The 17,451-nt window shown below is 46.1% G+C and overlaps 1 protein-coding gene across 3 annotated transcripts in view; it reads left to right on the top strand.

The window, feature by feature from the left end:
* The window catches only part of SLC39A11 (solute carrier family 39 member 11), a 430,238-nt gene that overhangs the window by 314,961 nt on the left and 97,826 nt on the right, over window positions 1-17,451 (top strand). For all 3 annotated transcript variants that reach the window (XM_066587684.1, XM_066587683.1, XM_066587682.1), the window contains one exon: window positions 4,451-4,615. In XM_066587684.1, coding sequence (XP_066443781.1) covers window positions 4,451-4,615 — 165 coding nt within the window. The remainder of the gene's footprint in view (window positions 1-4,450; window positions 4,616-17,451) is intronic.

Below are 17,451 nucleotides of genomic sequence, written 5' to 3'. Positions count from 1 at the left end.
TGCTGCTGTCTCCTCTCTCCCCTGGGGTTAGCCCGCTGATATCACTCACCCCCCCTGTTGCCTTGGATGCAGGGACTCCGTTCCTGCTCGCCGCTTCACTGCTCCTCCCTGCTGTGCCGGCTTCAGTGAGCTCCGTCCTCTCACCTCCCGCTGGTGTCTCCCCGCTGTCTGCCTCCTGTCGGCTTTCAGAGGCTCCAGCTGTCATGTACGGGCTGCTGCTGCCTCGGGCGCTGGTTTTCCCGCAGGCTCTCCCCTCGATCGGCTGGTCCTGCTCGGAGTCAGAGCTGGGGTGCCGCTCTGTAAAAGTTGCGGGCGCCATCTTGGCCGCGGCGGCTCGGACCTCCGCTCCCGCTGTTTTCTTCAAAAACGTCGCTATGCTTCTCCTGGGGTTGTCTGAGGAGGCTTGAGGTGTCCCTCGTCTCTTCCCCCTCGCCATGCTTGCTGGTAGCCGGGTCTGGGACATCCACATAAGGGGTTAATTGGTGCTGGAAGCGGGAGCCGAGCTGATATGCTTCTCACTCCTCCATTAGCCGGCCACGCCCCCTGTGCCAGAGTTCTTAATAAGTTTGGCACAACTTTTTCCAACTCCCTGCTGCCAAAGAATGGTGTAGGTTTGGCAGCCTTTAGTAAGTTCCTGCTATTTTCAGAAGGCCTCCACTATAACATAGATGACCCCTAATGGGAACACTATGTTGGACTTTAGTCTAATTTTTGTATAGAACTTTGTTATATGTGGCGTATTAGCAGCAGGGAGGGCAGGACTACAATAGGAGTCCATGTTATCTTGGGATCACTGCCAGGCTTTTAAAGCTGCTATCAAGCTTGAGAATACTGTTAAATCTATAATGGTACAAGGAAGCTATAAAAGGGATGCTTTCCAGCCGTCTTAATGCCTGAGTACATAAAGAGCGCCTAATGATTCTGGCAGCAGTCCTATTATTTCGGCTTGATTGTGGACGTGGAGGTGACCATCAAAATGACACCAGCGTTACGGCTGAATCAGAGGAGTGACATAATAAGTTTTCTGTTCTGTACAACTCGTCAAACCTTTTCCAATTTCTTGGAAGATATTACGACAATGAATAAAAAAAAACACTATAGCGGTTGTAAAAATAGCGCAGTAAAGACTGATCTTCTCTCCGATCCCTGCAGCTTGTAGTTTGAAGGTTTGCTTCCAGCCATTATACAAGTGGAGGCTGCAGAGTGAAGCATTATCACATTTCCCCTCCGAATCACCTGAATGCCAGGCTAATTGGCAACGGATCAGAACACCGTCTGTTACAACTTTCCAAGCTTGAGACTTTGGCAGATCTGGGGAGAAACAGCTGTCTAGAGCTTGCCAGAGACATCAGCAAAGTGTCAGAACTCGGATTATGATGCTGCTCGAGGTGTCTCCCCATCTCCTCAGCCGCAGAAGTAGGAATGCACAATGTACAGGAATCGCTGAGCAGCACAGCCACAAGTCTGGATCATGGCTTCCAGGAGCTTCAGCGACTAGAATCACAGCTACATGGAATCTGAGAAAATCCATTCTGCAAATTGTCATTTACCTATGCTTTAGTCCGAGTGGATGTATTACTTATGGTTTGTCTTGAATGGATGCAAGGCTCAATATCCAGAGGGTACATTTGATCGACTTTGAGGAATACACCAAATACTTTAGAGGCCAAAGTTCTTAATTAAAGGGACTTTACCATATGGGTTACTGACACTTGATAAATAGCTGGTTCCTTCAGTTAGTTTGATGACTTGTTCATATTCGGTTATAATATATTCATCCGCAATCACATATACTTGAACTCTGCAAAGACTGTGTTGTCACAAGGCAGGAAATCAACACATACTTTGGTTATATACGCCCCTCTACCCACTGCTAATTAGCTGTTATAACCTGTATGTGGAGAAATTTTGCACGCTGACCAGTAGTTAGAATATTGTGAGATTAGTGGTGATACTATAGATCCTGGGTCAGGAGGGGTGTTGTCTCTCCTTAAGGAGAACACCCAGAAAGTATGTGGAGACAACTAGGGGGTGAATGGGTCAGGGGATGGCATTGTCTCTCCCCAAGGAGAGCACCCAGAAGGGGTGTGAGAAGACACCTGGAAGGGTAATTTATGCAAGTAAGGAAGATGGAACAATACCTCTGCAGCGCCACCTATTGGATGGTAGCATTCCTTCAAATCAATATAGAACTTTTTAACAAGTCAGAAAAACATACACAGACAGCTGTTCCAGGGTGTTTGCCCCACATCAGTGTGCAGTAGGTTTCCTATTACCAATAGGTGGCGTTGCAGAGGTATTGTTCAATCTTCCTTATTTGCATTACTATAGATCAGTGGTGGCGAACCTATGGCATGAGTGCCAGATGCAGCACGCAGAGCCCTCCCTGCTGGAACGCTCATCGGTGGGCACTCACCACGGTAATGAATACCGTCTGGGTGCCGTGGCTCCCCTGACGGTATTCACTCAGCGGCGCTTATCACAGGTGCACACTGTGACGTCAGTGTGCATTCGGGATCCCCCTCCCCTGATGTCTCCTCCTTGGTTCCGCAAGAGCAGTGGGGAGGAGGCATCCGGATGCATACACTGACGTCACAGTGTGCAACTGGGATCAGTGCTATCAGCACACTGAACAGAGGAAGAGCAGCAGCGCTTCGACAAGGAGGAGGTAGTAAATATATGGGTCTCAGGGGGGCACTATCACTGCTGGGGCTGATATAGGGGATACTATTAGTAATAGTGTCCCCTATATTGTCCCCAGTAGTAATAGCCACTGTGGGGGTCAGTGTTACTGCTGAGGCCACTGTGGCAGTTACTATTACTGGCCGCTATGGGGGTCACTATAACTACTTGGGTCACTGAGGAACACTTACTACTAAAACCACTGTAGCGGGTGACTATTACTACAGGGGCCACTGTGGAGGTCACTATTACTACTGGGGCCACTGTGGAGGTCACTATTACTACTGGGGCCACTGTGGAGGTCACTGTTACTGCTGAGGCCACTTTGGAGGTCACTGTTACTGCTGAGGCCACTGTGGGGGTCTTTTTTACTGCTGAGACCACTGTGGGCATCACTGTTACTGCTGAGACCACTGTGAGGGGTCAATATTACTATGGAGACTGCTGTGGGGAACAATATTACTACTGGGGCTGCTGTGGTGGTCACTATCACTACTCGGGCTACTGTGAGGGAGTCACTATTGTTGCTGAGGCTGCTGTAGGGGACACTATTACTACTGAAACCACTGTGGGTCACTATTACTATTGGAGCTACTGTGGAGGTTACTTTTACTTCTGAGGCCACTGTGGGGGGGGGGGGGGGGTCACTATTAGTGCTGAAGCCACTGTGGAGGTCACTATTACTGCTGAGGCCACTTTGGAGGTCACTATTACTGCTGAAACCACTATGGGGGCCATTATTACTGCTTAGTCCACCATGGGGGTCACTGTTACCACTGGGATTTTTTTTACACGTGGCGGAAATGCTGCATAGCTTCCTTAGCGGGAATTTCTGTGGCAAATTCTGCAGCATTTCCACAGTCAAAATCTGCACCCTGTCTATCTTGAAGCGGCCCTGTCCTTTTTATAACGACGGAGGTAAAAATCGTACGTTGTGATAAGCCCCGCCCCCTGACGTGTTGGCACTTTGCGATAAATAAGTGGGTTTTGGATTGCAGTTTGGGCACTCTGTCTCTAAAAGGTTCGCCATCACTGCTATAGATCCAATTTGAGGGTCTTCAAGGGAATCAGTCACCAGACTTAACACTTTTTAGTTTGCCTTTCTGGGTAAAGGGGAATGAGTAAGGAAAAGAACAGCAATAGTGTCAGCAGAACAAAGCCATAAAGCTGGCCCGCTGATAGGAGGATGTGACAGGTACTATTGGGTGCAGCAAAATAGACAGTGGATGTAAAAAGTCTGCACACCCCTTTTAAACTGCCCTGTGTTGGCAAAGATGAAGCATTTCAGATTTGTTTCCAACTTCAATATTTCCCATTATCAGTAAAATTTCATTGCAAAACAAACTAAAACCTCTTAGGTCCTGTGACATCCTCCTATACCCCCCTCCGTGACTCCAAACCTGAGTGGAAATGCAGGAGTTCTTGTTAACACAATCACTATTGTTCAGGACCTGAAAATAACCACCAATATGAAGTGACTGGAAAATATAAATTATGCCTAAAATATGTGACTCTCTGATTTCCTGCATTGATCTTGGCTGACCAGATTTACTATTGGTTAAAGACGTTGTATAAAATGGGAGAATATTGGGGAAAACACAAAATAAACATTACTTCTGTTTAATTCCGTGCCGCCTCTTGGCTGCTCCCCGACGCTCCTTGGTTTATAGCATGACGACATCACGTGAACATGGCAGCCAATCACGGCCACAGCGGCACAATTAATGTTCAAGTAAATCACTTTTTTACATATTTGTGTCTCCTACAGATAAAATAGAGAACGGGGATGTGTACCCAAGAAAGAGAGGGGTAAATTCTCCCCTAGCCGAAGACCCCTCTGCGCTGAGCGCCCAGGACTCCTCACGCAAGGCAGCAAGCAGCTGGAGACGGATATTGCTTCTGATCCTTGCAATTACCATTCACAACATTCCAGGTAAGGGGGGCTCATTATATTGTAGATCTACAGCGATTCCTTGAGTCACCGTGGCCTCCGGACACAATGTGTTCAGCATGCACTGCTCTATATTACACGGTCTGCACTGTATTACACCTGAAGAAGCTCCTGTCCGCACCGTAGAAAGTGATTTACAGCTTTCAGTAGCTCTTACTGATCTTTATATGTAAGGACTTGCTTCTCTATTAGGAGGGTCTCACACAAACGGATTCTAATTGCGGAATCTGCGATTGCCGCCCGTGCAGACTTTCCCACAGCAAAATGCAGGCATCGCAAGGCATGAAAATTGCAGCATGCTGTAATTTGCTGCAGACGGCCTCCGTTGAAGTCAATAGAGGCGTCCAACCTGCAGCCCATACGCAATTAACATTGTGGCTGCGGGTATCGCTGCGGGCCTCCTGATGCGGAATCCAATCGGATTGAGCCGGCCTTAATTATCTGCTTCATTTTTTTTATCCTTCACTTTGTATTACTTTTAGTTGACATTCTGGGACTTAGGAACCAGTTACAGTTTTCCAGTGTTATAGGTTCAGCATACAAAGGTTGTCCCAAAACCAATTAATATTGTATGTTGAGGGCCTTCTGTATATTACGGAAGGTATCTGCGTAACTGTGGACTGTGGACTAAAGAAGCTATCTGGGGACTAAAGGCTCTATTACACCATACGACTCTGTAGCTATTGTAAACGAATGGCGATCGACAAAGTCCGAGGACACGGCACAGGACTGCTGGAATAGAGCTGAACTATCGCCTCTACATTCATCCCCATAGATAATGCATTCATTGGCAGCTCATCTGCCCGTTTACATGGTGAGATGTGCCCCGATGAGCGAGTGATAGTATGCTATCACAAAAGACCCAATCAGCCGATGAACAAGTGTTTGTGCATTCATTCGCGGGCACAGTGGGGAGCCAATGATCAGTGCAGCGAACGTTTGCGCCCAATCATCAGCCTGTGTGAAATGACCTTAAGGTAGACTGTACACTTATATTAAATACTAGCTGATATACCCGGGTTCGCCCGAGTTAATTTGATTTTGGTGTTTATCTGGTGTTAGCACAGAAAATCTTATGACGTCGTGGTTACTTTAGAGATACCGAGGAAACAAATACGTTCACCATTTTGCATGGTTCTTTGCGTTACCCAGGAAACACCACGTGGAGGTAACCATGCAACGCTTCCTTTATATAAAATGACATCGGGAAGCGAGAGATTTAGATTACGTATGTAAAATTTGGACGCTAATTATTTTACACTTAGAAACTTGAAATTTGGTACGAGCATTGATTATTTCATAAATAGGAAAAGCTAATAGGTGCTAATTCGATTATTCAATTCTATGACATCGGGAAGTGAGAGATTTAGATTCCATACGTAAAATTTGGACGCTAATTCTTTTGCGCTTAGAATTGAATAATTGAGTTGGGACCCATTAATTTTTCCTATTTATGACATAATCAATGCTCATGCCAAATTTTAAATTTCTATGACATTGGGAAGTGAGAGAATTAGATTATATACGTAAAATTTGGACGCTAAATTGTTTGCGCTTAGAACTGAATAATCGAGTTGGGACCCATTAACTTTTCCTATTTATGACATAATCAATGCGCGTGCCAAATTACATCGGGAAGTGAGAAAATTAGATTCCATACGTAAAATTTGGACGCAAATTCTTTTGCGCTTAGAATGGAATAATGGAGTTGGGACCTATTAACTTTTCCTATTTATGACATAATCAATGCCCGTGCCAAATTTCAAGTTTCTATTACATTGGGAAGTGAGAAAATTAGATTCTGTACGTAAAATTTGGACGCCAATTCTTTTGCGCATAGAATTGAATAATCGAGTTGGGACCCATTAACTTTTCCTATTTATGACATAATCAATGCTTGTGCCAAATTTCACGTTTCTATGACATTGGGAAATGAGAGAATTAGATTCCGTACGTAAAATTTGGACGCTAATTGTTTTACGCTTAGAATTGAATAATCGAGTTGGGACCCATTAACTTTTCCTATTTCTGACATAATCAATGCTCGTGCCAAATTTCATGTTTCTACGACATTGGAAAAGTGAGAGAATTGGTGGCAATGATGGAAATCGAATGATCTATGTGGGGGGTTGTAACTGTCGACGACGCTCGCACGTGCGCCATTTATCATAGGATAGATGTACTATGCCTGTAATCTTCCCAGGAGTGTACTTAACAACTTCCCAAAGTTTCATGGCGATCGGATGAATGGTGTAGTAGCGCATAAAGGACAAACCGACAGACAGACATACATACAGACACACATACATTCAATTTTATATATATAGATATATAGATTTCTTCCAGCCAATCATGAAATTTCATATCGCTCTACAATCCAAGTGCTATAAGTGTGTTAGGCATTTTCCGCAACGTTCAACAGTTTTTCCTACAGAAATGCCAATATGCACTTTATTCACGACCCAGAAGTAGGCATCACACCAGAGGCGTAACTTGAAGCTTCTGGGCCCCAATGCAAAACCTGTAACAGGGCCCCCAACTACAATGCTGTATTCATACTATTAGGGCTCCTTCCCATGGACGGATTTCCACCACGTTGCCCGCAGAATTCCGCACCGTGAAATCACCCGACCTCACCCGCGGCATGCTCTATTTGCTGCGGGTGTATGCGTGACCATCACGCTATCTTCTGTATCTTTTGTAGCACAGCGGAAGATAGCGTGAAACCGCTTCCCCGCCCACGGCCAGCTGTGTCATATGACACAGCCGGCGCGTTACATGACGCTGCAGCGCGCGCCGTAGCGTCATGCGGGACGGAAGACGCCAGTAAGTATTGGGGTCTCTGGGGGGCGCTGTGACGGGCTCCGCCGCGCAATTCCACGGCGGAGCCCGTCACAGCCGTGGGAAGCCAGCCTTAGACTTACTATATGGAGAAGAGAGGCCTTATAGGTCCCCTAAGGGTCCTGGTCCCGGGTGCAACTGCATCCCCAATAGTTAGGCCCCTGCATCACACTTAACCCTTTCCAATCCAATTTTGGATTTAGGGTTTTTTAAAGGGCTTTCTCTTTTTGCTCTTATACAATGGTGCCATCTGCTGGCTCAAGCCGGTGTGTGTGCGCCAGAGAGGCTCCAACAGTGGAGTGGCTTGCAATAGATGGCAAGAATACCCTGTCGGGTGTCTTCTGACATTGGAGCTGTACAAGCTTCAATCAGAATGTAGGAAGAAGTCAGACAATGGATTGGAAAAGGTTAATATCTCATAGGTCTGGTCTGATGTACTTCCTCAGACTACAAGTTCTTGTGAGGGACCCCTTCAGGTCCATGTGAGTTATTGTGAATGCCCTTGTGTAGTCAGATCCACTCTGCTTTCTATCGGATGCAGACAACTATACGGTGGGTATAAGTCTACACACCCCTGTTAAATTGCCAGACAAAGATGAATCCTTTCAGATTTGTTTCCACATTCGGTGTGACCCGTTATCTGTACAATTTTACTGAAAAATAAACTGAAATATTAGATTGGAAAAATTAAAAAAAAACAATGCGGTTGCATAAATCTGCACACCCTAAACCAATGCTTTTTTGATATAACCTTTGACTTTTTGATAGCATTCAGTGTTTTGGGGTCGGTGTCTTATCAGCATGGCCCATCTTTACTTGGCAATCTTTGCCCACTCTTCCTTGCAAAAGTGCACCAAACCTGTCAGATTTTGAGGGCATCTTGTGTGTAGCGCCCTCTTCAGGTCACCCACAGATCTTCACTGGGATTCAGGTCTGGGCTTTGGCTGGGCATTCCATAACTGTGATCTGCTGGTGAAGCCGTCCTTTTAGTGATTTGGAGGGCTGCTGTGGGTTATTGTTGTGCTGAAAGGTGAAATTCCTCTTCATCTTCAGCTTTTTAGCCGAGGTCTGAAGGTTTTGTGCCAAGTGAACTGATATTTGGACTGTTCATAATTCCCTCCATTTTGACTAAAGCCCCAGTTCCAGCAGCAAAAAAAAAAGTCCCAAAGCATAATGCCCCCACCATCTTCACTGCGGTTCAGGGGTCGTTCGGTGATGGCGGTGTTGACTTTGTGCCAAACATACTTTTTGGAATTATGGCCGAAGAGTTCCCTCTCAGTCTCATTAGACATAACATGTCCCCCCAAATACTTTCAGCAGACTTGATTCAGGTTTTAGCAAAACCTAGCCGGGCTTGCGTGTTTTTCTTGTGTGCAGTTTACATGTGATTGACACAACCACATCCTCAAATACGAGTATATAAGGGTATTCACACTTCTACAACCATATTATTTTAGTTTTGTCATTTTTGTTTTTCCACCCCAAAAGTACTCAGTTTGCCTTTCAATGGAACTGTACAGGTATTGGACGATTTTGAAGGGGGACATAAATCTGAAATGATTCCCCTTTGTCAGATTTTTTTTAATGTGACAAAAACACGGTAGTTTCGCAAAAGTGTGTAGACTTTTTATATCCACTGTATGAAGGGAGAGTCGAGCACAATGACATGACCATACCAAGAGGCAGTGAACCATACATCCGTTATGTGAAGAGAGATGACAATGTATAACTGTGCCAGGACCTTTCACAGTGTTTGCAGGAATCATGGGCAAAATATACCTTGTAAGACACACACTATGAATGTTTATTGTTCGCATTATAGCTTTTGGTGTTCTATGATGTTGACTGTCTTTGATCTTGTTTATCATGATGTGATTTTTTTTGTAAAAAAAAAATGGTTAAAGTTAATGATATTTAACAAGGAGAAATGCAAAGTCCTACATCTGGGCAAGAAAAATGTAGAAAGGACATACAGAATGGGAGGAGTTGGGCTAAGCAGCAGCACATGTGAAAAAGACTTGGGTATACTAATAGATCATAGACTGAACATGAGTCAACAATGTGATGGAACAGCCAAAAAGGCAAACACAATTCTGGGATGTATTAAGAGAAGCATAGAGTCTAGATCACGTGAGGTCATTATCCCTATCCATATTTCTTCACAATGTGCGCTCTAAATCCAATTTATCTACAAAATATCTACTGCATATTGCTTTTTCTCTATTCCCTAGTTTAAATAAACTAGCTGCTGTATAATTTAACCCGTGCAACACTTAAAGACTGGGTCATCTGCTAGGAATTAGCAGTGACTTATGCTGGAACTAAATTCAAAAACATTTTCTCCAAATTTTTCACCTTTTTATCCTACAATGTTTTCCCATCTTTCTCACACATATAGCTTTGTACCTTCTTGTGCGTTTGATCCTGGTGCGCCTGTGATATTATGTGTACATTATTTATTTGTACTACAATGTGAGAATCGCTAATTAAAAATCTCCTTTTTTTCCTGGAGACCCCCACAACACGTTTAATCTGTAGGTGTCTCGCGGGACATACCTGCGATTTAGAGAGTTTACTCTACTTGTTTGTATCACCTTAGTTAACTCTTTATTCATCCAAAATCTACAATCAATATCTTCCATATTTCACAAAATGTGGCAATATAGAAAATTGGAGTAAAATTAAAGGCATCTTCTTTCCGTGTAAACCTGTATTTTCCGTACCTGTACCCTCCGCACATTATAAAACAGTGGGGAGTTATTTTTTTCAATCGTCCAATGGCATAATCTCTTTAAGATTTCAAATCTATTTGCCACTACTACGTCTTTCACTGTATCACATATGATACATTTATTTTCTGCCAGCACAAATGCAGATCTGAAGACGAAGAAGAGTTTGCAAGAATCTATGATCTGCAAACGATGTTTTCTCTAGGCACAAGACAGGCAGCTAGTAGCAGCTGATGGGTATAGGCAGCGGATGTCTGTCTGAACGAAGGGATTGGGTGCCTCTTTGTGCATGTAATGACTGCTGTGGGTGAAGTCCTGATTGGGGACGGGATGTCTCCACCAATAACATGCTGCCCTGGCAGGGCGACTCCTCACAATTCTTCCTGAGGTGATGACTTATCCATTCACTACAGATAATAGGGATATATGATGGAAAAGGACAAAAGTGCTCTATACAAGTGACTTTGCTAGTAATTGTCCTGTACACAATCTGAGCCTGAGCTCAATCTTTCAGCTATATAGACGAGCCGTACGAGCTTTATCCACGGTACGGGCACAACATAAAGGAGCTTGTCATTTGGCAGAAAACCAGACAAAACAGTAATCAAAACTGCTCAAATAGTTTTGTTTGTTGACTGCTTCTTGTAGTTCTAAGCTTTGAGGGTCTATGTGGACTTCTGTACCTTTAGGATACGTTCACATGGAGCAGAATTGGTGCGGAAAAATCTGCATCAATTTCTGCATCAAATCTGCACCAAATGGTGTGGATTTTAATGCAGTTTTTTGTGGTGGAAGCGCACCAAAATCTGCAGCACAAAATATAGTGTGGTGTTTGGTTATTTTGTGCGCACGTGTGAATGTATCCTTATTGTTCCTGCAGTTAGAATTGACAACATGGATGAGCTGTCATAGGTTATACACACGTTGCGTAAGGGGATGCATTTCTGAGAGCACTGGCAGACATACAAGTGCAGCTTCGGCACACTTGCCAGTACTTTTCACCCAGCCCCTCCTCCCAGGAATCGCTGGCTTTGATTGGTTCTTGAATGCCGCAGCTCAGCTAATCACTGCAGCGCTCGATGAACCAATCACAGCATTGCATTGAATGGCCACAAAAACATTTTTGAGAATTTGGAAAAGAATTGGTGCTCTTCCATTGTAGAAGGCCTCAAAATGGGGTGCTCTACCTGGGAACATATCTGCATGTGAAGAGAAGAGTGCAGACACAGCTGGAGCGCCCTCTGCTGCCTGTTCTGCAGGACTACGGGTTCCTCTGGGCACATCCTCACCAAGCTGCTGAAGGAAGAATGTACAAAACAGGCTGATAAAACCTGTTGCAAATGCTCAGAATGGCCTGTTCTGTAGATGACACGTTACTGAATACTGTTAGAAGCCTCCCTAACGTCTGTAGTAGCCCAGCAGCTGTGGTGATATCAGTAGTGTGTAATCCATAAGGAATAAACAATAGAAGAATACTAGGATACCAGGAATTGTTATACAGAAGTGTTGGCCACTCTGCCAAGCAGCTGCCCATGACCCGAGCGTCTGTAGTCCTGCGGGTCCTCAGATCCGTGTCTTGTAGCTGTGATCCCGCTAGGTAGGGTACCATCATCATGCTGCGTCTGTCCTCTTAGAAGCAGCTGCTCCAGTCTCTTGTGTGCAGAATAAAGCACTTACTCCTTGTTAGAGCAGTTCATACACCAGGCACCGAGCCCATTCTGTCACAGAAGAACCCATCCAGCTCCAATTTGCCAGTTGAGAGGGTTTGTTGGCTGGCATGAGCCTGGCACTTGGTAGTGCAGTGTGCACCAGTTGTGCAGACATCGCTTGGAAAACAAATAAGTTTTCCTTGGCGGTCTTTTCTCTCCGCTCCTCTCTTGTTTATAGCTGGGGGGGCTGTTATATAGCAGCCGAACTGCTCAGCAAAAGATTACCATATAGATTACTGGCCCCGAATATCCTTCTCCTAGATGGGGAGGCCCCCGTGTTTTATGTAACCGGAGACAATGACATTTTGCGATTTTCTGCTTTAAATTGAGCTTCTTTTTAATATAATAGAAAATAGATAACGGCCGTTTATATAAGAACAGAATCAGTGTACATAAAAGTGGATACTTGAAACACATCACATTACATAACTTCATTAGTCGCGGTTTGTATCAGGCCTTATTCAGTCATTTACGACCTGCGCCTCACAAACTTCGGCACAACTCACAGAACCTGTAAATTATTGTACTATTCCCGTCTGTGAAAACGGACATAAATAAGACATGCGGCAATTTATGTGACACGGACCTTCACTCAGAGTGGAAGATTGGGCATCTAGACATCCTCAGAGTTTATTATGGGGCCGTGTGCGGTCCGTGGGACACACTGACATGGCACTGCCTGTATATGACTGTGTGAAGGGGTCTTTATACTTCACAGCTGCATTCACCATTCCCCTGCAGTGTCTGCTGCAGTGATTGGCATTCTGTAAAGTGTTACACCAGACACTGCACAGTGAGGGGCGGCAGATTATATGAGCATTCATCCCATACAGAAACATATTCCCTGTTCACACGGAGATTCGCTGCCACTAGTAGTTTTGGGGTTTTTATGTCTGCATTAACAATATGATGAGGCTAAACAACTGTTCGTACAAGTGATCTTTCATCCCTAACATTGCCCCGTGTAAAAGGGCATTAATCCAATTTAAAGGGAAATGATTGGTGTTTTGACTACATTTAAAGCCCCTCGAGCACAGCTGTCACCCACCAGCCACTATTCTAGAGACCAGAAACTCTGGAGCTCCTTATATTTTAGCACCGATCATGTTTGGCCCATCTCCATTGAAGCCAATGACTGCATGTGTCCTACAGCCCATAAACAACTAACATTGCGTATGAGTGGCGGGATCACTCAGAACTAGCATAGAAAAGGCTGAGAGAGATGGATAGGGGTCGCAGGTCTTCTGTGGCGGATTTCCATATGTGGCATCCGACCCATCCGTGTGAGCCCGGCCTTACCATGTTCTTCAATTTTTAAAACTGAAATCATGTTTTCCCATTCGACATTATGACAGCATACACCTGGAGGTTGCTCACCTGCTGACCTGATGGGACAGGAAAAGGCAGAGCATAAAAGAAACCTCCCCTCCACCAAACACCAGTGCTTTTCCTGTCCCTTCAGGAAGGCAGCGGCAGAGCTCCAGCGATGCTGTCCCATGCCGGAGGTTCCAGGGCTTACCGGTGAGCGGCGGCATCTCTCCTGGCAGCCCCGGTTGCCCCAGTGGGAAGTACCTCATCTGGGAGCTAACCGGGGACTGCGTGGGCCTGGGTCCAAGTACAGGCTTTCCGGCACCACTGCGGCCCGTCATTTAGGCGGCGGCCGCCATCTCTGGGTCCAGGGCCGAGCTGCAGCATTCCTCAAGGGGGCGTGGCCTCAGCGGAGCACCGGGAGTGACGGCAGATGCTCCGCAAGGGGGGCGTGGCCTAGCGCGGCTGGCGCCGGATCAATTTTTAAAGCTCCTCTGCACCAGGGAAGCAGCTGGTGTTTCTTCACGCCGGGGAATCGATCCTAAGTACAGGAGTTGATCCCACAAGTGCAGGATGTCGGCCAGAGAGGACCCGGAGAATCTCCAAACTGTAAAGTGGTCCAGTGGGCTAACCTACAGACACCTGCACTACATACACTTCCTTACTAACAGAGTTCTTCCTTGTCATTTCAGGACAGGGATACTCAAAAACCTAGGGAGGCTAGGAGGAGGAGTGAAAAGCGTCCAGTGTGCTTGGCCAAACTCGACGACTCCTACACTAAAACATTATGTGCCGTTTGTTCTGCAAAAGTTCTGCAGGAGGAAAAATCTTCCCTTATGTCTGAAATTCGGTCGGTCGTCTGGGAAGAAGTTCAGTCCCCCCTCTCGGACCTCCAACCTGGGCCCTCAGGGGTTACACGAAGGTCTGCTCCGGCTGTGTCAGAGTCCGACTCTGACATGGCGGAAGATTTGGAGTTTGATAATCTTGGGGAAGTGTTGCAGGAGGAGAAAAAGTACCTTTTTTCCACCGCTGACATGGATCAACTTTTAAAAGCTGTACGTAGAACCATGCAGGTGGAGGAAGATGTGCAGCAACCCCGCACAGCACAAGACGATATCTTTGCGGGATTACTTCCACAACGGAAATCTTTGTTTCCTGTAAATGCCACACTCAAACAACTAATCCTGAACGAGTGGGATTGTGTGGATCAGGCTCCGCTAATCCCTAGGGAGTTCAAGGAGCGCCTTTTATTTGCGGGAGACGAGGTGGCGTTTCTGGACGAAATGCCGAAAGTAGATGCGGCTATCGCTATGGTGTCCAGGAAGTCTGGATTACCATTTGAAGATACGTCCCACTTAAAGGACTCCTTGGACAATAAAGTGGACATGACCATGCGTAAGGCCTGGTCCACATCCAGCCTTATTATAAAATCCAATATCACGGCCATTTCTGTGGCTCGCTCCATGGCGGTCTGGCTGGATCAGCTCGCACCCCTAATTGACCAAAAAGCCTCCAGGGAAGAGTTTGCGAGCAGCATCCCTCTGCTACAGATGACAACGGGGTTTCTGGCGGATGCCTCTATGGAAACGGTCCGCTTTGGAGCTCGCATGCAGCCCTATCCAACACCGCCAGAAGGGCAGTCTGGGTAAAGGAGTGGTCGGGGGACTTAACATCCAAAAACAAGCTGTGTACCCTACCCTTTTGGGGCGCACGCATTTTTGGACCGGACCTGGATCGCCTGCTGGAAAAAGCAGCTGACAAAAACCAGGGACTGCCAGCCATCAGACCGCCCAAGAGACCCTTCACTCCACGTCCCTCGTCTACATACGCTGGGAAAGGGAAGACCGGAAGATGGTCTTAGCCGAAGGGTGGAAGGGGTAAGACTCTTATTATCGTCCCTCAGCCCGCATCGCCGTGCCCGGTGGGCGGTAGACTGGCTCGTTTTGCCACTAGTTGGCGTAACATAACGACTAACGAGTGGGTGCTACACCTGGTGGCGGAGGGGTACAAGATCGAACTAGAATCTCGCCCCCCTGACAGATTTATTGTAACCTCAATCCAGTCTCCAGGCCTAGAGCAGGCTCTGTTGAGAGGTGTACAGAACCTGCTGGATCTTGGCGCGGTTATCCCCATCCCCAAGAAGGAACGGGGGAAGGGATTTTATTCCCCCCTTTTTCTGGTTCCCAAACCAGATGGCTCCCACCGCACAATAATTAACCTCAAAGAACTGAATAAATTCATTGAGTATAGGAAATTTAAAATGGAGACTATCAGAACTGCAACTCCCCTAATTGCCAGGGATAATGTAATGGCTACAATTGACCTAAAGGATGCTTACTTTCGCATCCCTATTTACGCCAACTCGCAAAAGTTCCTGAGGTTTGCGCTGAGAATGGAAGGGGAAATCTGTCACTTTCAGTTTATTTGCCTCCCATTTGGAATTTCCTCCGCTCCGCCCATTTTTTCCAAGGTGGTGATAGAAATGGTTGCCTTTTTGCGCAATCGTGGGATTATTATCGTCCCCTACTTGGACGACTTCCTGTTGGTGGCAGATTCCCCGACTATTCTGAGGTCACACTTGGGTTCCACGCTTCAACTGTTTAAGGACCTGGGTTGGATTATTAATGATCTAAAATCCAACATGGAACCAGAAACCAGGAAAAAATTCCTGGGAGTCATTTTGGATTCTAGTCTCCAAAATTCGTCCCTTCCTCCTCCTTATTTTAGAGGAATGTTCCACTCTCTATAAAAAATCTAGAGTAACATTAAGAGACGCAATGCAGATCCTGGGACAATAATAATCAGAACAGATGCCAGCGCCAAAGGGTAGGTGGCCCACTTTGAAGGCGGTCATATACAGGAGAACTTAATGCGGTGTGGAAATCCCTGCGTAGCCTGCAATTGCTCTTAGGGATGAAGCATGTGAGGATCTTTTCAGATAATATGACGACAGTGTCACTCATTCGCCACCAGGGTACCACCAGGAATCCTCTACTGCAGTAGTTGGCGGGAAGGATCCTTCAGTGGGCGGAACTCACAACCAAGTCACTGTCGGCCTTTCACATAAAAGGAGCCAAGAATTCAGCCGCAGACTTTCTAAGCAGGAAGAAAGTGGACCCAGGAGAGTGGGAACTCCATCCCGAGGTGTTCAGCCTGCTTGTGACAAAATGGGGGGTACCAGAAATAGACCTATTTGCGTCAAGCGCAAATACCAAGTGCCGGCTTTTCTTTTCCCGAGGCACGGAGAAACCGGCATTGGGCACGGACGCTCTCTCTCACCCCTGGGTTTGGGACTTAGCGTATGCTTTTCCCCCTTTACCATTAATTCCGATCCTACTAAGGAAATTACTGCGGTCAAGCCTGTCAGTAATTCTGGTAGCACCTTATTGGCCCAAAAGACCTTGGTTTCCCCTCCTGAGATCTCTGTCAGTAGGAGAGCCTTTCCACCTTCCACCAAGACCGGACCTATTGCTGCAGGGCTCTCTTCTTTACCCGGAGGTTCACAAGTTCAGGCTTACGGCCTGGATCTTGAACGGGTAAAATTCTTGGGGAAGGGTCTTTCTCCTAACGTAATTTCCACTATTAGCGAGAGCCTTAAACCCTCGACAAAAAAGATCTATTCCAAAGTCTGGAAATAATTCTCAGAGTGGATGGGCCAGGACATCCAGCAGTTAGATCAGCTAGACATCCGTAAAATCCTAGATTTTCTCCAGGCGGGCCTGGATAAAGGGTTGAGTCCGAATACCCTCAAAGTCCAAGTTGCAGCTTTGGGGGCATTTTTTGATCTCGCGCTTGCGGAGCACAGGTGGATTAGGAGATTTCTTAGAGGGGCAAGTAGATTGCATCCATTTACAAGGCTTACTGCACCCCCCTGGGATCTGACCATAGTCCTTCAGGCCTTCTGCGATCCCCCATTTGAACCTATTAGAGATCTATCCATCGCCTTGCTGACGTATAAGGTAGCCCTCCTTGTGGCAGTCACGTCGGCTAGACGCGTGGGTGAAATCCAAGCCCTCTCACGAAGGGCCCCATATATGACTATTCACCCAGACAAAATAGTATTTTCTTTAGACCCGTCCTTTCAGCCTAAAGTCTTGTCAGATTTCCACAGAGGCCAGCCAATAGTTATTCCAGCCTTCTGCCAAGATTTCAAAAACGAAAAGGAGCAGAAGCTCCATAATCTAGATGTCAAAAGAGCTGTAGTAGCGTACCTTGAGGCAACAGAAAGTTT

Source organism: Eleutherodactylus coqui, chromosome 13 (assembly GCF_035609145.1).
Source record: "Eleutherodactylus coqui strain aEleCoq1 chromosome 13, aEleCoq1.hap1, whole genome shotgun sequence".
In the NCBI taxonomy this organism is placed as follows: Eukaryota; Metazoa; Chordata; class Amphibia; order Anura; family Eleutherodactylidae; genus Eleutherodactylus; species Eleutherodactylus coqui.
This window is presented reverse-complemented; position numbering and strand designations above follow the sequence as displayed.